Below are 26,038 nucleotides of genomic sequence, written 5' to 3'. Positions count from 1 at the left end.
TTACTGTACTGATTTTGTTTGAGGCAGGGAGGGTCTTCAGTGCTGTTTCTTTCATGCAGGGGCATGGATTGAGATGCTGCAGTGAAATAGGAATGGTTATTTGCCCTTGGAAACTTGGGAAAGTTCTCATTTCTGACTTGTCAGGTAAAGTTTGCTCTCAGATACCATGTCATGCAGGGTAGTCTGTGATAAGGATGTACAGCACATTAAGAGGAAGAACCTTGTATCTCTCTTCACCAGCTTGGAAGGTCTGATGATTGGGCCACAATGGAGCATGTCATCTATGGCTGGTTATGGTAATGGAATGCTTGGACCTACAAACAAGAAGGTTCCCCATTCAAACCAGCCTTTGCTGAATTAGTCAGGGCTAGAGGTGAAGCTCTGGAGCTAGTCTTGGTGAGCTATGGTAAAGTTTCATCAGAGTTGCCACTTGCGGTGACTATCCTGAGTCTGTGTTGGAAAGTATGGACCTGGAAGGAGAGGGCCAGGTTGACATTAATCAAGTCATTCACGGACATTGGCTCCATGATGGAGTCACTCCAGTACTTGGAGGAACTGATTCTCCAGTTAATGTGCTGGCTGGAAAACAGGAAAGAACAAACTCCTTTTTCAAATTATGAACTCTGCGCTGTGACAGCTGTCTGTCTGGAATGTGGGTTTGGGAACAAGCAGCTAGTTTAAGTTTGGGATGATGATATTAATGTGGTGTTTGGCTTTTTGAGATAGTACCCATTATTTTCATGGATGTTTTGGAGCGTTATCGGTTTGCCATTCTTCTGGCTTGTGCCTACTTGTTTTCATCAATTTGTGCCACAATCCGTATAGAACAATTGAAGCTGCAAGGCCATCATACACTTCAGTGGCATGATTCATGCAACTGCTCTTAACTTCCTTGCTGTTTGTTGTTGTCTGTGTAATATATACCATGCAGTGACTTAGCTCTTGTAGACTTATAGCATTTTGCTTATTGGTTCCCTCACTTTGCCTGCTGGGCAGGAGTTAATAGAATAGACGGTTGGTCACTGTATTGTATGTATTATGTGCATATTCTTGCTTGTATGGTGTCACTGTATGTCCGTTAGATGTTCATTATTCCATAAACCTGAATGAAATGTACTGTCTTGATTCGGGAATAACTTGGGAAATCAGTATTGAACACTATGATGAAGAGGCAGGCAGGTCATCATCAATCCATCTGCCCCCTCAGAGGCAGGGTACTAGGCTTGAATGTCAAACATTTTTCTCACTATATCCATGACATTTCCTCCATATCCTCTACCAGTTCTGACAGTTTTCTGGTTCAGGTCCAATCTCGGTAGATGACCCTGTCTCAAGCTCATTTTAGATGTGCCCCTACAGCTGAGGACACTTCAAGCTGATAGTCCAAACTGGTTTAGAACCCATGTCTGGGCTGGTATGTTTCACCAACTAACCTATCTAGCTCCCCTATTTGATATTCTTAGTGCTATTAAAATGAATAACAATTGACCACTCTATATATGCCTGTAAATCTGGACACCGGTTCAGTGTCTATTTAGAGTGAGTATAAAATGTTTTGATTTTCCATTTTAACATTATGAATTCATTAAATGACATTTTCGCCACCCTGCACATATGTTTCTCTTTCAGTGCAGTAGGGGTGTAACATACAGCACTCAATTTTATACTGTGTACTTTATGTTGGTCGACCATATAGGAATCGGGATAATAGAGCTATACAGGGGCTACCCCTAATTCTTCCCAGGAATTTTTTCGGAGATTATAGTATTTATTTTATAAATAAGTGTGCAAGATGGGACTAGAAACATAAAGAGTGTCTGGTCAGATGGGAAAAGTAGGTGACATAGCCAGACCTGGTTTATATTAACTGCTGGCCATGAGTTTCAATCCAAATATTCAGCAGTAATCTTTTATTAAAGTTGTCCCTGAAAGGGTGCATCTTGGAGTCCTGCAATATTTTTGTGTTTGTAGTCAAGTCTGAAATTGGTTGTTTCTGAAGAGGGGGTAAGAAGGATTGGAAATTTTGGGGCAAAGATAGATTTTTGTGGAAATATGGTAAGTTCACCCTGCAGTGTTGCTGTATCCAGAAGCCATAAATGGGTTGTGGGATTTAATTTGCTGGAGCTATTGAAAGTAGTGGCCAGCAATGGAAATTCATTAGTGAGACAAATAATATGCAATTTATTCCAAATGAGCTTTGATGCAATAAAAACATGGCAAATCCCAGACTGCCTTGAAAACCAGGTTTTTCAAATCAATTTCCATAATCTTCTAAATATTTGAATATCTCTCTATATTCTTTTCAGTGAAATAACAGGTGGGAAGGGCCTGCAAAAAAGTTCTGTACTGCTAAATATCTGTTACAAGTCCAGGTGACAGGAGATTCAATTCTTTAGCCCCAATAAAAAGGGGCTAAAGATAGTGGCGTGTGTGCTGGGGCTGAGTCCAGGGTATTGTTCTGTCCAGCACAAGTTCAGCAAGACAGCAGTTATGAATTGATTCCAATTAAATAAGTGAATTGGTCATTCTTCATCCTTCCACTTTCCAATTGTAGCTGGCAATCATTGTTTGACAGGCAAAGATGGCCAGACTGCCATTCCTTGTATCCTAAGATGGTCCTTCAGTCTAGGGCTCTCTATCCTGGATAGGTTCATTTCCTGTCACCTTCTTTACCTTTATCTGTTTCATTTGGATTACTTGGTATAGTAGATTATTTTGAAGATTTGAAAAAAAAACTGCAGGTGCTGGAAATCTGAAATTAATAAAACAGAAAAACTGTTGGAAACACTCAACAGGTCTGCCAATATCTGCAGAAAGAGCAACATTAACATTTCAGATCAAAGACCTTTCGTCAGAACTCTTCCCCAATTCTGATGACACATCTTTGTACTGAAACGTTAACTCAGTTTTTCTCTCTATGGATGCTGCATGACCTGCTGAGTGTTTCCAGAATTTTTAGTAAGTTGTCTTTTTCTTTTGCTCTGTTGAATGTTCAGTTTCAGTACTGACCCCACAGATAAGAGTTCTAGGTATTTCAAAGGTGAGTCTCCATGGACAGAGTTCCTTCCTGTTCATTCTGTGGCTTGGAGAACAGGAGATTTTCCCCCTTTTCTGGGGTCTAATCTCATGGCTGCCTATTGCTATCTATTGCCTCACTGACGTCTATGTAAATGTGGGGTGATCAGTGTCAATCTTTCCTTGCCTGCATTTTTCAGCACAGCAAGATGACTAAGAGTAGATCCCTAGCAACCAGGTCTCACCAGATCGGTGGTTATTTGACCTTTGTCTTCCAGTACTCGTGCTAGGTACATTTCTTTGCCTCTGACGTGGAAAACTAGAGAGACTTCAGAAAAAGGCTGTGATACAGCAGGGATTGAGTATGCTGCCTAAGCCCCAGTATATAGTTTTAGCAGACAGTATCACTGGTGCTGTCCCCTGGTGGGTGGTGATGATGTTAAAAAGGTCTGTAGAGTTGAACACAAAGGGTAATCTTTTAATGTTTCCAATACATTGAGGATCAGTTTATCAGTAACATCAATGCTTCAGGTACTTAAATACTGGTGGGTTAAAAATATCCATTGATGAAACCTGAGCTCGGGGTCATTCTGGTGGGAGGAAAGGATTATTGAAAATAGTAGAAACTTTACACAACAACCTCTATTCCCCAGAGGTTGTAAGAATGTTTGCTCATTGTGCTCTGTGTCTGAAAACACTTCTCTCTGTTACGTAGCTAGTGGTGAGACAGTTTGTTGTTATCATTATACACAACACTAAACTACTTTTTGCTTTATTTTTAGCTAATCATGGACAAGTTAGACAAATGGTAAGTTTCTGTCACATCATGCATCTTGCATTTTAACTTGAGCGGTTTCTTTTAAATTGTATTCCATTTTATGCTTATGTGAGAAGTCCTATTTCAACACCATCATCAAATTCTCTTTAGTTGGTACCACAGTGATTAGAGTACAATGTAAAATCCCTTCTACACTATCCCATTGAACATTCAGCACACATTATCTTTAGAATAAATTGTCCCATGGTAGGTACAGCATGGGATAGACTCAGAGTAAATCATCCTCTATTCTGTACCCTCGAGCACTCTCAAAGCAGATACCACATGCACCAGCTTCAGAATGAATCAAACTCTACATTATCACATCACATTCTATCAGGATAGGACAGCAAGGGTTAGGATCCTCCCAACCTGCTGCTGACGACAGGGTTCTCAAGGCAGGTAATCTATTTTAAGAGTGTTATGGGAGTATGTTGAAGATATTAACAAAAATGTGGTTGAACTGTATAAATCTATAAGTCTATCAGACTTGCATTGGGCATAGAATTGCAGAGTTCACATTTGTAACATGGAAGTATTAAAGGACTGGAGTAATTGCTTATGAGGGTCCTTTTCTTGTACTCCCAAGTAGTAATTGTTTGCTTTGTGTGACAGACTGCCATTAACCGAGGTTACATGATAAATGGAAAGCCATACTCAAGAAACTCTAAAGTGCTGAAGCCAGGCTCCCTTCCACCAATGAAGGGGAGGAGAATGAACTGGATCGATGCACCTGATGATGTGCTTTTCATAGCAACAGATGAGACTCGGTAATTAATATATTATTGTAGATGAACCTTTTACCCTGTGGATCATGGCAAGTCTGTTTAAACTGGTGATGCATTTTTGTTAGTATGTCCTGTCATTTATGTCAGGACTTGAAGTACGAGCTGCAGTTTGAAATTCTTCTTGTCCTATTCTCACATCTCTTGATGTTAGTTGCTTTTATAGTAAATATGTTAAAACCACTTTACTATGTATTTCAACATAAATTATGCTTAAAATTGTCTGAAAATCAGGTCCTGATTTCACAGAACTGTAGTGACATTTTATGGTATCTTGTTCAGTATAAAGAGCTCCTAGTAGATTTCAGGAAAAAAACTTAAAAACACAGAACTTTAGATGTAGTAATTAAATGTAGATATTGATTACTAGCAGTGCCATGCTCTTGTGTTCAAGAATGGGAGGGTGGTGATGTAGAAAATGGCTGGAGAAAGGTGAGGCTTTAGATTCCTGAGGCATTGAGACAAGTTCAAGCTAGACTGGTCGCATCTCAGCAGGGCTTGGACCAGCTTAATGGGGAGGTCTGCTTGTGCTGCTGGGGGAAGGAGTTGGTAAACCTTGAAACTAGCTTGACAGAGAATTGAACCTATATTCAGAAGAGCAAGAGGAGAGATTGAATGAATACAGTGATGAATAAACAGGTTTGGAAGGCAGAGGCTGGAATAAAGGCAACATAAGAGTTTGGCAATGTTAAATGGTTTATGGATCAAAGTAAGGAATGTAGAAAATCTGATAAGCACAAAGACATGGATGCATAATATGGCAGTGATTACTGAAACATGACTTCCAGCTCCGGGCCAGGATAGGGAATAGTGGAGTGAAAGCTCAGTGGAATTCAGTCTGGAGAAGCATGAGGGAAGAGAAGGAGGATAAAGAAATGAAAGGCAAGACACTGAGATGTGCAGAGGACCTTGCGGATTCACGTGCCGTAGCATATACAAGATAGTTAAGAAGGCGTATGGAGTCCTTCCTTTATTGGCCAAGGTATAAACTTATCAGTACAGGAAGTAATGTTTCAAATGTACACACAACATGAATTAGGATCAAGGGTTAGCCCTTAGGTTCCTTGAACCTGGTACACCATTCAATAAAATCAGGACTGATCTGATTGTGCCCTCAACTCTGCATTCCTATCTACCCACAGTAACCTTTCATTTCTTGCTTATCAAGAATCTTTCTGTCTCTGCCTTATAAACTTTATTCAAAGACTTGGTTTCCACTGTCTTTTGAGGAAGGGAGTCTCAATAATACTTGGGGGGGGGGGGGGGGTGGAAATTGCCTCATTTCTACCTCAAATGGGCAACCCCTTATGTTTTAAAAAGTGACCTCTAATTCTGTGTTTCCTGCAAGAGGAACCATCCACTCCACATTCAGCCTTTCAAGACCTCTTGGGATCTTACACATTTCAATCAAGTCCCCCTTTGCTCTTCTAAATTCTAGTGGATGTAAGCCTAGCCTGACCAACCTCTTCTCATAAGATAACCTACCCATTCTAGATAAACCATCCACTAATTTTTCTCTGGACTGCTAATACATAACATGACCTACACTATACAGTAATCCAGATGTGGTCTCATCAGTGCTTTATATAACTGAAGCATATCCTCACAGTAGTGTAGCGGTTAGCGTAATGCTATTACAGCACCAGCGACTGGTGTTCAATTCCCGCTACTGTCTGTAAGGAGATTGTACGTTCTCCCTGTGTCTGCGTGGGTTTCCTCTGGGTGCTCCGGTTTCCTCCCACATTCCAAAGACATACAGGTTAGGAGTTGTGGGCATGCTATGTTGGCACCAGAAGCGCGGCGACACTCGCAGGCTGTCCCCAGCACATTTTCAGGAATGCAGAGAGACTCATTTCACTGTGTGTTTCGATGTACGTGTGACTAATAAATATCTTTTGAATTCAATTAGGCTTGCAATAAATTATAACATTCTGTTAACTTTCTAATTACTGGAGACGGTGAAAAGGAGATTCACCAGGATGTTGCCTGGGATGGAGCGTTTCACTTATGAGGAGAGACTCGATAGGCACGGTTTGTTTTCCGTGGAGCAGGGGATGCTGGAGGAGACCCTGACTGAGGTTTCCAAAGTTATGAGGGGCGTGGATAGGGTAGATAGTAAAAGAACACTTCTTCCCCATAGCAGTGTACTCTTAAAAACAGAGGCATAGGTTTAAAGTAAGGGGTAGGAGGTTTAAAGGGAATCTGAGAAGGGACTTTTTCACACACAGTGTGGTTGGAAACAAATGCATTCCTTGAGGGGGTGGGTAGAGGCAGGTACTCTCACAACATTTAAGAAGTATCCAGATCACCAAGACACTGAGGGCTCTGGGCCAAGTGCTGGAAAATCGGATTGGTTTAAATGTGTTCTTGGTGGTTGGTATGGATTTGGTAGGCTGAAGGACTTGTTTCTGTGCTGCATAACTCTATGAATTGATTACTATGATGCTGCATATTCTTATGGGTACCCCATCACATGAAGTATGTGGTGATGGTAATGAGGATGGGGAGATTTGATGTGGCTACCCAAGCTGAAGAAGTTCATTTCTAATGAAATGTTTGCCAGGCTGGGATTGTTTCCTTTGGAAGAGGCAATGGCAGGAGGAGCATCAGAGAGATTAGTAGTTGGCGAGCATCAGTTTAAGATAATTGGTAGCATTAGAAGGGAGATGAAAAAATAAAAACTTTACCCAAAGTATGTTGGGGGTCTGGAACTCGTTGCCTGGATATGTGTTTACGGCAAAACCTTCACCAAATTTATGAAGTACCTGGAGGAACACTTGATATGTTGTAACCTGCAAGACTACAAATTGGGAGCTGGAAAGTGAAGTTAGTCCAATTTGGTGTTTTATACCTTGCATGGACATGATGAACTAAATGACTATCCTTCTGTGTTTTTGATTTCTGTGATTCTCTGAAAGATAAAGCATGATTTTGAAGTCTTGCAGCACATGAAGCTTAGTGATCTGCAGAAACAGCAGGAGCAGATGGTGTTTAATTTTAAGTATGAGGATGGGAGGAGTGAATGAGATGTGGAGTATAAAAATAGAACGATTCTGTGGGTGGAACTTAAGGTTTTAAATATAAACAGGAATTCCTTAAAGGTGCAAATAGGCTAAAAATGTCATTAGTCCAGGAAATAGAGGAAATGCGGAAGAGGGCCCCATCAACCACAGTAAGGGGGAAATCACATTTCGTGAAAAAGGACATTTCAGATGTCCTGAAATGGAAGGCCTCATCTTGAGAGCAATATGGTGGAGACAGAGAAACTGAGAGAAAGGGATGGCATCCTTACAAGAGACAGGGTGGGAAGAAGTGTAGTCAAGGATAGCTGTGGGAGTCAGTGGGTTTATAATAAATGTCAGTGGATAGTTTGTCTCCAGAGATGGAGACACAGAGATCCAGAAAAGGAAGAGGTAGAGGTGGTCCAAGTGAATTTAAGGGCAGGGTGAAAGTTAGTAACAAAGTGATAAAATTGACATTGTGCACGAGTGCAGGAAGCAGCAGTGGTGCAGTGTAAATGTAAATACTGAATTCTGTCCCACATTAATAATACATTGTCTCCTGAATACTTTGTCAATGGAGAACATGCCTCAGATCAGAGTAGTGTTAATCACAGCATTGTGAAAAGAGCAACACTTAAGGAGAGTAGATAGTAGCAAGGAAATTTTACCTTCATTTCCATATGAGGACACAAAAAATGGTCTTCAAGTATTTGAAATAAGACACAATCTCTGTGTTCTCAGCTTTATAATTAAAGCCTGACAATGTACTACCTTGTGCACCAGCAACGTTATGCAAGGCATTGTGGAGATTTACGTAATGTTTCCTCTCTCAAAACTAGGAAGGTGCGTAAGATGCTGGGCCCAGTCGATATGAAGAGAGCAGCACGCCAGCCCTACAGGCAGATTCTCATCCGGCAAGGACGTGCGTCTTCTGCATCACAGCAGCCTAGGCAGCCCATGAATGAAGAGCCAATCATCATTGAGGATTAATGCCAAGTGCAGTTTTAAATAAAGCAAGAGACTGTAGTCCCTGTTATACTTGAACCTTCAGTGCGCATGAAGTAGAGCTCCTGAACTAGACTCCGAATCAAGTGCTTGTCAGCCTCGCGTTTAAGATCAAATTGAAGGATTATTATTTGAGTTAGATTTCCAGTATCCCTGCAGAATGGATGATGGCAGCGGATGAACAGTGACCGGTGGCTACAGTTACAGGCAGCTCCAACAGCCTCTTCCACATTCACCATTGTCCTCAAGAAGTGGAGCTGCCAGGTGATGTTATTTGCAAACCTGAATGGCCTGTGGTTCTCTTTGTTCTTCGAACTAGCCTCTGCTCCAGTTTGTGCTGCTGGGGGGCCAGAACAGTGTGGTTGTCTTTGGTTTGGCAAAAGGTCTTTTTTTTAAGAAAAAGAAAAGGAAAGAAAAAAAATTTTAAGAATTCCTTTTATTTTGAGAATTGTCTGTAATAGTTTAAGGAGGTGCCGTTTATCCTCAGTTTAAGAAGCAAGTTTTGTTTTTATGGACGGGTTGGCGTGCAGTTAATGCAGTGCATTGTTTTTGCATGTTACACTGTATATTGTATCCTTGATCCCATTTAAAATGGTGCCGTTTTCCAATGGAGCAGAAGAGGAAAAAACTTTCTTAAAGACTTTTTTTCATGTATGACCTTGAATCTTTTCATCACTTGAGATTCGTTATTGCAAGTTTCACAGTGAATAATTATGTACAAAATATTTTTCCATGTTTCTGACTTGGGTTGTGTTTGAAGCACCCTGATTTTCACAGTGAGATATATTACTACTACAAGGTTCAATAGTTTAGTGTGCTGATATGTACATACACTGCAAATGTAGTTGGTAAGTTAGTGTTATTCAGTCATTCCATAGGATTCAGGGGAGGGGCAGGGGGTGTAAAGTTTTACTGATTCTATTTGTTACAGCATAAGTTAGTACAGCGCCTGCTGGAGGCAACTTGGGACAGTGCCCATCGCAGAACATTCAAATGAAGGTCATCCTTAGCCATTCACAAATAAAGCATCAAATGAAATACTACTACAGTTACTTTCTTTTACTCCAAGCTCTTATTTTGTGAACTGTTGTTCTAATATTTTGATTTGACAAATGCAGTACTGTTCCTTTTCAGCACCTCTGAGCTCTTGTGCCATTGTGCAGAGGTTGTATATAGAACGTGCCAGAATATACGTTCAGTGAAATACGCATTTTCTCACCTAGTTGGATAGCAAGTGTGGCATGGTGTGGCATTAATTCTCACTTTGACGCAAGTAGTACAGGCAAGAACATGATTTTCAACTTGCTGAGAGCTGCACGTTCTTCTACCACTTCACACTTGCACTCTGCTGATGGTGCTGAGTATCTGGGGAGTAGCACTCAAGGTGCTGACCCTCACTGAGTACATTTTCTGAGGATGCTGACGTTTCTTTTGGCACCATTCCTAAAGGTGCTGACTCTTGAAGTGCAGGTACCGATGGTGAAGTTGGTAATGGGTTCTTTGTATGCATCTGGCAAGAACGAGCTTGAAACACATTATCACAAACATTTGGAAGTTTATTTCAGTTTAATTGACAGAGGCAGAGCCAGTGCAGAATTTGCATTGTGCTCATTCTCAGCCTTCTGAGTTAGGGTGCATATCTCACTCCGTTTTCGATTGTTTCCAGCTGCAGTAATCCAATGGTACCTGCAATCCATGGCTCTTCAGACACCATATAATGCTGATGTCTGACAGTTCCTCAGGATATAACAGGCTATCTAAATATCTTAGTTTTTTTTATGCCTGTGCTTCCAGGACGCAGGCTGGTGTTTAAGATTAGCGAGGCATACAATGTATTGTTCACTTTCAAAAATATCTTGATCACTAAATATAAAATGTATGTTAGCCAAGGCAGGAAAGTGGGCTGTTCTGACCTTTGTAGCTCTTTTAAATAGAAGACTTTATCAATAGAGCTAATATATGGAACCTAGCTATCAATTGCCATCTCTAAAAGCCCTCATACATGCCTTGAAAATCATATTGCACTGTATTGAAAAGCAGAGACTTAGTCACTCTAATCCCCTTGCCCATCCTCCCTAAGCATTTCCATAAGAAATCAAAAGTCTGCCAGCTCTCTTCACTTGCTCATTTTGTGGACAGTTCTGACGAACATTTGGCTTGAGCAATCAGCTGTTCAACTGACTTAGAATTTCAGAAATGCCTTTTAATCTCAATCCCGTGAAAGGTATCTATCTGTTTCACTGCATGCAAAAATTTGGTTCCTCTGTGATACTGCCTCAATCCATCTTTGTCATGTATTCAGCATACTGGTTGCCTTTGTACATGCCTGAGTTCGTGCTTTGGTATGGCATCAGATGCCTTCTTGTCAAAAGATTGAGTGGTGCTTGGACGGCCCTGCTTATTTCCCCCCTGTCCTTGTGTATCAGCAGCAAATATATATTCCCATTGTTTTGTATGGGCATGGACACAGCTATACCAAGAAACCAACCGGTTAACTATTTTTAGCTGTGCTTGCTTGTCCTTAAATCACTGTGGTTGCTTACCTCAGTATTTCATGTTGAATTACTTCTTGTGTGTGTACTCTAACCTTTGTTGAATCCTTAATTCTGATTTGGTCAGTTCTCTCAGTTTCCAGGTCATATTGTCAGTTCTGAGTGATCATTAGATCCCTGTAAAATATATATTACTGTGTGTCCCTGGGTTATTGGAATGCTTACTATGACCTTTGGAATTGGTTGTCATGATGTAGTCTCTCCTACTCCCTAACCAATTCCTGTGAACAACTTGTGCTGGAAACTGAGGAAGGAAGCTCAGTTACCATGTTGAGAAATTAACATTTGATAGCTTTATGAATGTTGAAACCAACAAATTGTCAGCCTAGAACATATATTGGGTAACTCAAGTTGTTAGGAAACTTTAAACTCCACTTCTATGAACTAACATTTTGTTCAGTCCTGCTGTTTAGCAGCTTGTAATTTGTAAATATTTTCAATCTTTCTCACTTAATTTCAAGCTTCTCTGCGGAGTGAAGCTAATCTGCAGGATGCACGATAAACTATAATGTCATCTCCACTCTGGAACCTCGATTGTTGAGCTGCAGAACACAGACGAAGCTTTAATGTGTCCACACTCGGAGGCTGAGCTTGAAGTCATTGCTGAAATGTGGAAGAGAATGGGCCTTGCACTAGAACAAAGAACCTCTATCAACCTGTCCTTGCTTCACAACACTGCTCTCGATAATAAAGGTCCATGACAAGATCCTAGAAAACCTGGACCGCAGCAGGATAAGGAAAACACTGTTAGCATCCTCCCCTAAGCAGGCGTTGGCAGAATCAAGCTTATAATTACACCCGACCAGCTGCAATGAGCAAGCTGTGTCATCGGTATGCTTGCCACTAGAGTCCTGAAACAATCCCTCTGAGCTCCATTGCTACAAGAGATTATCAGGAAGATGGGAAATGCTTCAGAGATGTTCTCAAAGTCCCCTTGATCCTCATTAACTCATGGGAATCCCTGTACTGACAACCTTGAGTCTGCTCACTGAGAACATGCAGAAGCCCAGGGGAAAAGGCAAAAGGAGTCCTGTACCACCTTACACCATCCACCTACTGCTCCACTCGTGGCAGAGTCTGCAAGTCTTTCTTCGTCTACATCAATCATGAAACTGAGAGACCTCCTGAAGAGAGATTCAGTCAGATCTTACAATTCTCCAAAGACATTAATAACCTACCTCAGAAAACTGCAACAGCAGTTACTGGCTCATTTTATGCAAACACATCTAAAGAAACAGTGATCTTGCTACCATTCTGTAATTCTCCAACTTTCTTTTACACTTTGTTTATATGGAGCCAACAGTCAAGTAACTGCTCCATGCTGTTCTGTATGGTGCACCCAAGGCACCTCCCACCCCTCTTCATCTCACTCTTCTATCATGTTTACCTAGCTTCACTTAAACCTCCTTCAGCAGTCTCTCAGGGTTGAGGATGATTTATTTCCATGGCACTTAGAATATGGAAATATGTGCAGATACAGAGTGTGGTAGAAAAAGATGGAAACACAATGTATGTTTTAAATGGTAAGAGATTGAAAGGTATTGATGTTCAGAAGGCCTCAGTATTCTGGTACAAGAATTACTGAAAGTTGCTATGCAGGTTCAGCAAGCAATTCAGAAGGTAAACAGCTTTGTTGTAAGAGGGTGAGTAAAAGAGGAAAGATGTCTTGCTGCAATTGCATAGGGCCCTGTTCAGCTGCAATTTTGTGTACAGATCTGACACCTCTATCTAGGAAGGGGGTATACTTGCAACACAGGGAATGCAATGAAGGTTCACAGTTTGATTCTTGGAACTGGTGGGGAGATTGCATTCTAAGTAGACTGGACCTATACTCTAGTGTTTAGAATTGTGAGAGGTGACCTCATTGAAATGAACAAAATTCTTCCAGGGCAGATGCAGAGATGTCTGGAGATGGGTCACAAAATAAAAGATTGGTCTGCAGAACTGAAATGAGGCAAAAAAAAATCTTCATCCGGAGGACAATGAATCTTTGAAATTCTGACCCCAGGCTTAATTGCTGAGTATATTCAAGACATAAATGAAGATTAGCAAGGGTTAATACAAGAAAGTGGGATGGAGGTAAGTGTTCCCAGATTCTAACTTGCTACGTCCAGTTCCAGTGCTATAAGCACACCACTTAACTGCAGGTACACTATAAAGAAAATTGATTTCAACATTGAAGTATCCATTAGAAAATAAAAATCTCAAACAGAAATCATTACTTGATAAATATTATTGTCCATATATTTAGTTGGCTGGCTCAAATATGTTAAGAACATAGAATGTTTTATTTAAGTTTTAAACTGCCTTGTCTGCGTAAATGTTTCTCATGAAGCACTAATTTCTGATGAATTGTTTGTTTTGAAATCCCCTCATCACCGGCATCCCTCACCACCAGTCGCCAGGATTTATTTGTGATTCAGTCATACACTCTTGAGTACAGGATGTGTCCACTTGTTGCTATGGGGATGGCAGGATCTCCTGGCCCTTGAATTAAAGGGTGATGCCTGTCACTGGATTTAACTCATTGGACTGTTTTTCTTCAAAAAGTCAGAAATTTTTAACATGATTATTTTAAACTTCCTAAGTGTTTAACCTTAACCAAAAACTGGATTTCATAAATATTTTGAATTTAACTCTGTGTGAATGATATGAAGTATATTTCAGATTTCTTAAACTCAACTTTCCTGTTAACACTCACTATTCACTTGTTATTCATTCTATTAGGGATGGAACTATTACCACTTAAGTTATAAAAATCACATCTTGATGGATGTTGAATTTACTCAACCACTTCCCTGCAGTGGATATCTGGAGTGAACTGGCATCAATTATTTATCAGACGTGTTCTATTAACTTGTGCAGCAAACAAACTCATTTCCAATCCAGAAGCAGTCAATATCTCAGAACAAATGCTGGAGACTTGAAAGTGCTAAGGCCAGCCACAGCTTTGAAGCTCCATGTGCATACTTAATAGAGCACTTGGGGGATAGGCTGGCTGTAATATGGGAGGGAAAGAACTCTTCCTCTTTCAGATTTCAATCTCTGAATTAACAATGCAAACATCAGATCTCAGATATACACATACCATGGCAACCCTGGCCTTGCCCTACCAGAGATTCCCATTGCCCTTACCGACCCTGTTGCTCCCTCTTTGCAAGTTGAAACATTTTCTCACTTTCATAATTCTAAAGAAGGGTCTTAAACATATTAACTCTCTTCCTTCAAATGTTACTTGATCTCCTGAGTGTTTCTGGACATTTTCTGTTTTTATTTTCAGCATCTGCAGTTTTTTTGGTTTTCTGATAAATTGCGTGCTATTGGAGGGCAGCAATAATTATGCATCCATAAGTAAAGGTGGTGGTTCAGTGCTTTCCTGAGCCACTGCATGCTGTGCAGTGAAGCAACTCCCACACTGTTACTGGTGGGAAAGTTAGGCCCAGCCTCCATGGGGGGGAAAAGTGATTCAGAACATAATGGGCCCATTCTTGGATGGTTCTGGGGAAGGAGTCAGGGTGGGAAAAATGGACGAATAGGCAGTGGAGTGAGAATGGACAGGAGCCACAAGTGAGATCTGGGTTGGTGGAAAATAGAGACATCAGAGGTTTTTTGGGAATAGACAGATTCTCAGAGTGGACAGGATAGATTGTGAGAGAGAGGCTACCTTAGTAGTAGAGCTTTCCATGAGATGGTATGGATGAGTCAGGAGGGGTATGGATCTAGAAGAGTGAATGGGTTCTGGGAGAGTTTGAGAATTAGGCAAAATAAACTAAACAAACTTGCACTTTGCAATTCAAGACTCTTGGGGGGGAAAAGTAACTGCTGGAAATATCTTCGTTTTAATGTAGACAGGAATGGACTTCAAGGCTGGTAATTGCTGCAAAGACCAGCCTTACCATAAACAACTAAACGATCCAAAATGGAAAAGGTTTTGGGGGGGGGGGGCACAGGGAAGAAAGAAATCACAAATGGGGTAGAAGTATAGATCATGGATAATACTGCATTTCTACAGATTGAGGATGGTGATTAGAATTAAGGAATGAAATCGGAGCTGGGTATTTATCGTCAGTTCCGCACTGTGAAAGAGAGAAGGCAACATCTGCAGGATTAATAAAAGGATTAATGCACTTTTTAAAAAAAAAAGCACAACATATTATCCACCACTCGATTCCAGGCCTCATCACAGCCATGGACCAAGGAGCTGAAATCCAGAGTTCAGGTATGACATCAATTTTGTTCCTCGGTTCAGGCCATCTCGCCTCATTTGTCCATCTTTCCCGGACATCATCAACCGTTCCCTTGACCAACACTGCTGCAGCCCGTCCAGCCGCTCCTGACAACCCCGCCACCGGCGTGAGCTGCCAACACCCGCCCATCATTGACGCTCAGTCTGCAGGGACCGTCTCTCGCCGGCGAATCGCGCTCGTCGCCGGACTAGGCGGACGGCGACCCTTTGGGGAACGCGGGCAGCCGGTGCGCGGCCCCGCGGACCCACCGCGGGCGCGCGCCCTGCACCCCGTCTCCCCCCCACTCCCCGCGCGCGTGCGCGCCCTGCACCCGACTCGACGCCCGTGCGGGCGAATCAGCTCCGAGGGTCCGCCTGGCCGATTGACTGACGCGCCCGCCAGCCAATGGGCGCGTGACGGCCGCCCAATCACGGGCCGGGGGGCGGGGGTTTGTGGAGCTGGCGGCCGGAACCCCCGAAGATGGCGGCACCGTTGAATCAGCAGCAGCAGCAGTTGGCTGCGGCCCAGGCCCAGCAGCAGCTCGTTCAGGCCCAGCAGCTGGCGGCGGTGCAGGCACAGGCTCAGGCACAGGCCGGTCAACCGGCGCTCGCCCAGCAGCAGCAGCAACAACAGCAACAACAACAACAACAACAACAGGCTCAGCAGCAGGACGACCCTGTGGCCAAGTTCAAGCTACTGATCCCACAGCTGAAGGATTCGCTGCAGGTACTGGCCTGGCCCTGGGGGGGGGGGGGGGGGGGTCAAGCGCCACTGGGATCTTCTTTATGGGATCAAAAGGTCAGGGAGAATCCCAGGAAACTGATGTCAGGGGTCATGAGATCCTTGGCCTGGGGCAGTGCTGCGGTCGAGGATCGGGGTTCATTGTCATTCTGGGATCAATAGATCAATGACTGGGGTGCAGGGCGAGTGGAGTTGGGGTAAAGATCTGGACCGTTTAGGTCAGGGATCCGAATTGAAAAGCTATTTGTTGACGCTTTCGCAGGCTGGGGCGTTCATGCACGCGAACCTTTGGGATCATCTTTTCTGATTGATTGGTTAATGTCAAAAATTATCCTGATCTATTTAAAGAGTAGATCGTGATTAGCTTGGCCCAAGGATGGGGAAGGGCTTGGAGACGGGATGTGATGGCGAAACGGCCCATCAGTGGTTGGGGAAGTGCTGGCCGCTGTGTTAAAGCAACAAAACAAATCGGACAAAGTTTATCAAAGGAAAATTGAGTTTAACAAAGCTACTGGAGTGATTTTAATTTGGGTACAAAGTAAGAACAGGGTACTGAAGTGGAGATCAGCTATGATTGTATTGAATGGTGGAACAGCCCAAAGAACCGAATGGTCTATTCTTGCTCCTGTTTTGTACGTTTGTACCTCTGTCACCTGTATGGATTCACTGATGCAAATGGAAGAATGTCTGACAGTACGCAGTAGAAAGTTTTCTCAAATGGAAAAAAAATTACCCAGCCTTTATCCAAACTAACCACTTCCCAGCACAGGGTCCATATCCCTTCAGATTATGGCTCTTTAAGTACACATCCGAGTAAAGTTTAAATACGGTGAGGATTTCTGCTACCCCGGCCCTTTCAGGGAATGAATTCCAGACTACTCCATCCATACGAGGAAAAAAAATCCTTGTCTTCCCTTTAACCCTTTCACCAATTACTTTAAATCTCTGCCTCCTGGTTTTGACCTCTCTGCTGAGGGAAATAAATCCATCCTATTTATCGAGGGCCTTCGTACTTGTGCCTCCTTATTCGTGACAGCTCATTGTGTCTCCCTTCAGCTATCTGTGTTCCAAACAAAATAATCATAGCTGATCCATTCTTTCCTCATAGTTAAAATTTTGCAGTCTGGAAACAGCCTCACAAACCTCCTCTCTGGTGCAATCACATCCTCCCTGTAATGTGGTGACCAGAACTTTACATGGTACTTAAAGTTGTGGCCTAAGTTGTGTTGTATACATTCTAGCTTAGCCCCCTGCTCTCATATACCCTATATCTCCTTTCAATAAAGGAAAGCCACCCTTGTGCTTTTATAACCATTTTATTGACCAGTTGTCCAATTCCATTCAGGACACCTCTGCAAATGAAGCAGACTGCAGCCGGTCCTTGTATCAAGACCCAGCTTTGTTAGGGGGCGATCCTGTCTGACGAGTTAATTGAATTTTTTGAAGAGGTAACAATATATTGATAAAGACAGTGCAGTTGATATAGTCTACATGGACTTCAGTAAAGCCTGTGATTAGAGCCCATGAGATCCAGGGCTTCCAAATTATTTTGTAATAACAGAGAATAATGGTGTAGGGTTGTCTTTGTGATTGGAAGCCATTTGATCAGTGATGCACCACAGGGATTGTTGCTGGGACCCTTAGTTTGTTATATACATTAACAATGGAGACACAAGAGACTGCAAATGCTGGAATATGGAGCAACAGAGAATCTGCTGGAGGAACTCAGCCGAGGAAGAGACATTCATAACACTTAAGAACTATCTGGGAGAGCACAGGAGTCGCCAATGCATAAAGGACCCGGTGCTGGTGAATTTAGTATAGCTGGGTATGTGATGGTTGGCGTGGTCATGGTAGACTAAAGGATTGGCTTCTTTGCTTTATGACTCTGTGGCTCTAAAACCTGGACAACATGGGGCATGTTTTGTCAAAACAGTGGGATATCCAGCTGTGAATGACTCATTTCCTGACCCTCCAAGGCCTTTCCACCATCTACAAGGCACAAACGAGGAGTTAATAATCTCCACTTGCCTGGATGAGCACAGCATCAGTAACTCTTAAATGCTCAACACCATCCACATTTCTTGTTTGATTGGCACCACATGAAACACTCCCTCCATCATGATTGCTGCATGTACCATCTTCAAAACTCACTGCAGTTACCTACCCAGGCTACTCCAGCTGCACCACCCAAACCTACAGCCTCAACCACTAAGAAGGACAAAGAAAACAGGCAAACGGAAATACCATCACTGCTGGTTCCATTCCAAGTTGCCCACCATGCTGACTTGGAAATGCATTGCTGTTTGTACATTGTTGCTGGATCTAAGTCATGGAACTCCCTCCCCAAAAGCAATGTGCGAACACTTTTTCACCAGAAAGAGCGCTGTGGTTTAAGGATTTGGCTCACCCCAATCTTCTGAGGGCATTTCTGATGCTGAGCTTGCCAGAAATGCTCACATTCTAAAAAATAAATGAATAATAAATTAAGTCTGTCCTGCTACTTATTTAGATCTGTGGATATACATACCAAGGTCACTTTCTTCCTCCACATCATTCAGTGTCCATTTATTGTATATTCTGTAGCGGTTGCTACCGCGGAATAAAACAAGACTCTACTCGGAGGATTGCTAAACAGAACTGGTTTATTTTCCCGCCTTGTGCGGGCCCTTTAAGGGAGAAAAACTCCCGCCCAAAAAAACCGGCAATGACGTAAGTCCTACGTCATCAGGACTTTCCCGCGCGCGGGTTCTCCCCGTCGCTCGGAAAGACGAGGCCCGCCGCCATCTTGGGCCTCGTCGCTCCGACGCCGCGCGACCCGACTGCCGAGCCGGTTCACCCGACTAGACGGTGAGTCGCCACAATTCCCTTGTTTTATTGCATCTCCCCTACTGCATTAACTTGCACTTGTGTGGATTAAGTCCCATTTGTTATTTTTCAAGCCGACTGATCAGACCTTGACTTTCTGACCAACAGACCGCAATCAGTCAGGATAGGCAGCAACATCTCCAGCACAATTATTTCCAACACTGGTGCCCCACAAGGCTGCGTCCTCAGCCATCTACTTTATTCCCTATATAATCATGACTGCGTGGCCAGATTCTGCTCTAACTCCATCTACAAGTTTGCAGATGATACCACTGTCGTAGGCCATATCTCAAATAATGATGAGTCGGAGTACAGGAAAGAGATAGAGAGCTTAGTGACATGGTGTCATGACAACAACCTTTCCTTCAATGTCAGCAAAACAAAAGAGTTGGTCATTGACTTCAGGAAAGGGGGCAGTGTATATGCACCTGTCTACATCAGTGGTGCTGAGGTTAAGATGGTTGAGAGCTTCAAGTTCCTAGGAGTGAACATCACCAATATCCAGCTGGTCCTGGTCCAACCACATAGACGCCACCAGCTCACCAGCGCCTCTACTTCCTCAAGGGGCTAAAGAAATTTGGCATGTCCCCTTTGACACTCACCAACTTTTATCGATGCACCATAGAAAGCATTCTATACCGGATGCATCACGGCTTGGTACAGCAACTGCTCTGCCCAGAACTGTAAGAGACTGCAGATAGTTGTGGACACAGCCTAGCACATCATGGAAACCAGCCTCCCCTCCATGGACTCTGTCTATATCTCTCACTGCCTTGGTGAAGCAGCCAACATAATCAAAGGCCCCACCCACCCGGGTCATTCTCTCTTCTCCCCTCTCCCATGGGGTAGAAGGTACAGGAGCCTGAAAGCTCAAACCACCAGACTCAAGGGCAGCTTCTATCCCACTGTGACAAGACTATTGAACGGTTCCCTTATATGATGAGATGGACTCTTGACCTCACAATATATCTTGTTATGACTTTGCACCTTATTGTCTACCTGCATTGCACTTCTTCTGTAACTGTGACACTTTACCCTGTACTGTTATTGTTTTTTTTTTTACCCTGTGCTACCTTAGTGCACTCTGCAAATAGGATTAGCGTAGATAGGCATCTCAGTCGGCGTGGACGAGTTGGGCTGAAGGACCCACCTCTGCATATGACTAAATGAGTCTAATAGACTTCTGACTCTGTGTAATATTCTGTGTTAATGTGCATGAGTGTAGTTTGAACCCTGATATGAAATGGAAAGCACCATGTTGAAGGCGGTTTCTAAATTAGGACAGTCATGTCAATAAAACAGATTCCTTATTCACTGTCAGGAAATGCTTGTCATTGTGTTCATAAAAGCTACATCTGATGCTTTACCTGGATCTATGTTACAAAGGAGTTTGTGTTTACCTTCTAGAATCTAATGAGGATTGCAGCTCAAAACTTGTCCCAAAACACAACTATTGATAATGGACAGTGAGTATCGCTCTTTTGATAAATGAGTACTCCTATTTGTGTATCGAATAAGGGGATTTGTGGCTACTGTGTGCAGTGAACCTGGTGTTGGCTTCACGTGGAACCTGACAGTGGGGCTATGAACCAGTGCCAGCTCTGTAGGCGAGATGGGTTATACGAGCATGATGTAGTTGGTCAGTCACTGCGGGGCCTCTTCCAACATGGTGTCCATATTACGAAGTAATGTTAATTCAGTAAGGTGGTTTTAATGTCTTGAGGATAATTTGAGATGGGCAGTAAGTGCTGGCCCCATCAGGGTACTGTCAACATCCCAAAAGATGAATAAGTGACAGAACTTAATGGATCTAAGCTCCCTCTACACTGTCCTGTTAGGGCAGGGATAGGCTGTGTTAGGTACAGTAAAGCTTCCTGTACATTGAACCATCACACACTCATTGGCAATCATAGAGTAAAACTCCCTGTACATTGAACCATCACACACACCCAGGGTAGGGACAGCCTGTGTTAGATACAGAGTAAAGCTTCCTGTTCATTGAACCATCACACACACCCAGGGGAGGAATAGCATGGACTAGGTACAGAGTAAACCTCTTTCTGCGTCATCCCATCACTGTGGGATAGTGGGAGGCAGCAGTGTGTGGCAGTCTCTGAAGCTAAGAGCAAGTGGATGGGGAGAGAGGAAAACAAGCATTTTCCATCTTTTTTTTGGTGGGAAAAGAAGGCAGCTGCAAAAAGAACAACGGAAATCTGCTTTTTGAGGAGCATCCAAGACATTTTTATGTGGACTATTGGGGGAGGAAGGAGGAGGCCAAAAGATTCAGGGGTAGAGCTGCCAAATTCAGTAGGGAGCACCTGTACTTATTCCACCTTTCCACCTCAGTTTTTTGGCTCAGGAGAGCCGGAGCTGCCAAAGTGACTTTCTACACCTCAACAAAACCCAAACGGCTCCAGCTGACGAGAGTAAAGGCATTGTTAACTGGAAGAACAAAAAAAATCAAAAACTGTGTTTTGGTTCCTCTGAATTCACTCATCCACAACGATTCTCAACCAGACATGGGCTGAAGAGCCCCAGGAGTGTTCCTGAAAGCAGTGGCAGAAGCTGTTGTGCCCTTAGCCATTGCTACTATCCCTTGGATGTACAGCAAAGCTGTAGTTTATCTGAGGGCTGCGCAGGGGTCAGTGGAGGGGGTGGCTGTTCCCTATTATACCTTTTGCGTTCTTTATTTTGTGAATTGAATAAGAAAATACTGTGTCTGGTTCATTGCAATAAAGGCTATCACTGATACAGCTCCTGTTGTCACTGAGTGGAATAAGGAGGGAAACAGAGGGAAGGAACTATCCTCACCCTGCTAATCGTCTGCTCTTTGCATTCTGATTTTAGTTAGTAACAGACTTTATCCCTTACCCTGCAGGAAGAGCAGTGATACCGCATTGCAGCGCTTCGATAAGAGCTTAGAGGAATTCTACGCTCTCTGTGACCAGGTGGAACTGTGTCTGGTGAGTAGGACTGAAATTCAAAGCCTGTGCCTGCATTGATGTGGCTTTCTACCTTCCTGTCCTCTGGTCTAATTAATTCCGTGCACTGGGTATATTAGCTTCAGACATCCCAAATCGTTGCACCGGAGAATTTTAGGGGACAATATGGAGTTAGTTTCCTGATCAACCCAGGATGATTGTTGATTTTCTAATCAGTTCCAGGGGTCTAGTGGCTTACTCTGGTTCCTATGTCCTCCTAAGTGGAGAGAGAAGAATCTGCAAGGTTCCTACTTTTTCCATTGATTTCAGTATGGACAGGATTATACTCAGCTGCATGGGTAACCATGGCAGATAAGCCTCTGCTCTTTGTTTTCATCTCTCTTTCTTCTGTCGCTGACTATGTCTCTTCCTTTGCAGAGGCTGGCTTTCGAATGTCTATCCCAGAGCATCGACAGTGCTAAACACTCACCCAACCTGGTTCCCACTGCAACCAAGCCTGACACGGTGCAGACGGAGAGCCTGTCATACACCTCAGTACCTCAGTATGATCAAGTCACAGATCTCCTGTGCTAAGGACATTCATAATGCCCTCCTGGAGTGCTCAAAGAGGATTGCCAGCAAGGGGCAGATCTGAGCAGCAATGCAGCGTCTACAGTCTGATTCTGGGTCCTCTGGAATTAGCATTTCCATGAACCTCTGCTGTATCACCACGGGTATTGTCCAAGTGGTGGGATGTATAGGCATCTCCCAGTCCATTGTCTGCCTGTTTAGTGTATAGGTTCTCTGAACCTCCACCTTCTGCAGTTGACATTCTGTGCTGTGGTCTGTTCCTGTTTTCTCAGTGGGGTTAGGGGCATGCGTGCCATAAGCGGTCCTATTCCATCTTTCAGAGTGATACTGCATGTTCACCCTCTTAAACAAGCTCAGTTTGTCTCTTAAGTTAAGTAGCACATTCGGACGTGACAAATTCCAGCTCATTATTGCAAAGGCCTGCACCTAGCTGTGTGTATGTGGGACTGAGAGAGCAGGATTGTGGTCAGTTAGAGGACGACAGCAAATGCAGCTTTGCTGAATTCCTCTCCTCCTTTGAATGAAAGGAGTGTTAGCCTTTTAGCCCCTTGAGTCTTTGCCACAGTTCCTTTAGATCACTGCCACTCTGCATCTTAATTCTATTTGATGCATGCCCCATTCTACCCTGACCTAGAAACCTATCAGCCTCAGCTGTGGAAGCTGCAGTGCATGTCCAGCATCCACAACCTTTTAGGAAAGGTGGCTCCAGATTTCCTTGGCCCCTTGTATGAAATTGTGAGCTGACTGGCCAAGGTTTGAGGCCCTAGTTCTCTCCATCCACCCAACCAACAGTTTTTATACTTTTATAAACCTTCATTAGATCATCCTCTTTTTTTTAGTTTAGAGTAAACACAAGCACAGTTTCCACAATGTACCTTTGTGATTTGCTCCTACCACCCATATTGTCACCATCACTTTGCTGATTGTAGCTGCAGTCTGACTTTCCATCCCCACGCCTGCAGAGGTTGATAACTGGGACATCCTGGGAGCTCCCTCTTACTGTACATTTGTTCTCCTGACTCTCTGATGACAGGTTCACATGGTGTAAAGATACTGTATCTCACTGTTGTGAAATAAATGATTAGAGGCTAGGAATCCTCCAGCAAACACCAGGGTGACCGGAGGGTCAATCCCAGTCTGCTCTTAATGTTCCCTAAATTACTGCTGACTGATTCACTCTTCTCTTTTGTGCAAGAGAGACTGACTGTTAAGTTATGACCAGCTTAACTTGGCCTGATTACAGGCAGCAAGTGGTGCAGGAGAAGTTTCAAGCTCATTTCTCTAATAAAGTGTCCTGTGAATATTAATATCTATATAAAGTGATATGTGTAAATTTCCTACTACATCTTTGATGTTGGTGTATCTTTATATTGATTGAAGATGGTTTTGAAAGTATGCAGAGCAGGGTTATGGAAGATTAAATAAGTTTACAACATCCTTTCTACAATGTTACTGTGATAATTTATCCCTTCATGTACTGTTCCTTCATGCCCTCCTCGATTGGTTCGTAACCTTTTGATGTGCTTGGCCGCTCCTCCTGTGCCCAGCGGGATAGGATTGCATATATTTGGTTCCTTTCTTGTCGGTCGAGCATTTGCCATTTATATATATTTCTCTGTGTGTATGTGGTCGTGTGAGGGGTATGTGTTTCCATGGATCACTGCGATATGATGATATGACCATGTTTCTGTGACTAGTTTTGTGTGTGTGTGTGTGTATCCATTTGTGTGTCACAGCATGATCCTGTTATCATTATGTAGGTGTGCAAGCGTGTTTCCAGTTCTCTGTATGTCAATGCACGTGTTCTCCCCGTTTCTCTGCGCGCATATGTCCCTGCAGTTTCTGCATTTATCAGTATGCCTCAGTGTCATTATGTGTATGTATACGTTTCTGTGTTTGTGTATGTGTTTCTATTTCTGTTCACGTGTGTGAGCATGTTTTCATTTTTGTGAAAGGAATATGGAAATCAGAGCCCTATTGAGTAAAAGGACCCAGGTGAATTTAAACAAGAATTTGGTTTAAACAAAGAGCCGGGGAATTGGTGAGGCGTCTTCCAGGTGAGTAAAGCAGTAAGTATTGTAAAACTCCGATAACCCAGAATGTTCAGGACTTTGTTGGGCTGGCAGATTTTCAGGACTATTGGATGTTATTCCTGTTAATGCCTCAACACAGTTAATTCACATCTTTTAGATGTTACACAACGTTATTATAAATTTGCCATTGAATCAAGTAAGTTAAAGGATCCGGGAGACCCGATGAGTTTCAAGGGAGCCTCGGAACCAGGTCCCTGGTGAGTTGAACAGGAGTGCGGCAAATACTGTCTAGTGAATCAGTTGCCGAAACATCAGGATTCCAAATAGTTGATAGAGGATTATCAGAATTTTACTATCATCTGACAAAAACTAATATTTTAAATATATTCTTTTGGTTAGTCGCGCTAATCTAATAACAGGTACGGCAGGGCTGCTCAGATCCCTGGAGTGCACATGCTATGCCCTGTGGAAACTCCACAATGCTTCAGGTCTCCTGGGCCATTGTGTATGGACAGTGTCATCGGCTGGAGCAGCTCAAGCTCTGGGTTTTGGAACTTGAGCAGCAGCTGAAGTCACTGTGGTCAGTTCGCGAGGCCGAGGGTTTGTGGGTAGCACTTTGCTGGAGGTGGTCACTTGCAGCTAGGGTAGAGTGAGTGAAAATCACAACAGCTGCAGCTGCTGGAATCTGTAATAAAACAGAAAATGACAGAAACACTCAGCAGGTCAGACAGCGTCTGTGGAAAGAGAAATAGTTAATACTTCAGGACCTAGACTGTCAAAACAAATGGTCCAGGACCTGAACCGTTAACTGTGTCTCTCTTCACAGATGCTGCCTGACCTGTGTTTCTGGCATTTTCTGTTTTTATTGAAGGGGACAATGCGCTGTTACATCACTCAGAGTAAGTGAGATCAGAAAGCGGAACTGAAGCAAGTTCATTGGAAGTCTTTAAGGTGGAGGTAGATGAGTTTTTGAAATTTCATGAACTGGCACAGACGTGGACTTGAGGCCAGCATGGATCAGCCACGATCATGTTTGGGGGGGGGAAGCTTGAGAGGCCTGGTGACCTACTGCTGCTTCTAATTTGTGTGAACCATAATGGGGCTGACGCTACTCATCGATGTCAGCCATTCAGTGGTTTGATAATGCCAGGACTGATTGTACCACCCAACTGCCGCTCCACCAGGGCCTCAGGTTACAAAGGAAGGAAGTAGTAGATGTCATATGATTATTCACCATAATCTTTGTGGTTGCAAGGTGACTGGAACAGGAATTCCAGCTGTGATACGAATACCCGGGATACATGGCACCTTGGCAAATTGGATCTGAAACTGGCTCGGTAGTAGGAGGCAGAGGGTTGGTTTTGTGATTGGAACCTGTGTCCAGTGGTGTACCACAGGGATCAGTGCTTGGGACCCTTAATGGTTGTTATATACATTAATTTGGGTATGAATGTAGGGGACATGATTAGTAAGTTCGCAGAT

The 26,038-nt window shown here is 43.2% G+C and overlaps 2 protein-coding genes across 4 annotated transcripts in view; both read left to right on the top strand.

The window, feature by feature from the left end:
* LOC127586352 (metastasis-associated protein MTA1-like) overlaps window positions 1-10,652 on the top strand; it is a 107,457-nt gene extending 96,805 nt beyond the window's left edge. The window contains exons 19-21 of one of the 3 annotated variants that reach the window (XM_052044243.1): window positions 3,798-3,823; window positions 4,448-4,602; window positions 8,459-10,652. In XM_052044243.1, the coding sequence (XP_051900203.1) occupies window positions 3,798-3,823; window positions 4,448-4,602; window positions 8,459-8,609 (332 nt within the window). In that variant the 3' untranslated portion in view covers window positions 8,610-10,652. The remainder of the gene's footprint in view (window positions 1-3,797; window positions 3,824-4,447; window positions 4,603-8,458) is intronic. The other 2 variants (XM_052044242.1, XM_052044240.1) reach the window with 2 other exon arrangements.
* Window positions 10,653-15,624: 4,972 nt separating this feature from the next.
* med29 (mediator complex subunit 29) lies at window positions 15,625-23,900 on the top strand. The gene is given in 5 exon segments (XM_052044256.1): window positions 15,625-16,128; window positions 20,419-20,477; window positions 21,890-21,974; window positions 22,371-22,484; window positions 22,486-23,900. Coding segments are annotated over 5 exon segments (606 nt in total). The 5' UTR covers window positions 15,625-15,882; the 3' UTR covers window positions 22,588-23,900.
* The last annotated feature ends 2,138 nt before the right edge of the window (window positions 23,901-26,038 follow it).

The sequence above is a fragment of the Pristis pectinata genome, chromosome 35 (assembly GCF_009764475.1).
Source record: "Pristis pectinata isolate sPriPec2 chromosome 35, sPriPec2.1.pri, whole genome shotgun sequence".
NCBI lineage: Eukaryota > Metazoa > Chordata > Chondrichthyes > Rhinopristiformes > Pristidae > Pristis > Pristis pectinata.
This window is presented reverse-complemented; position numbering and strand designations above follow the sequence as displayed.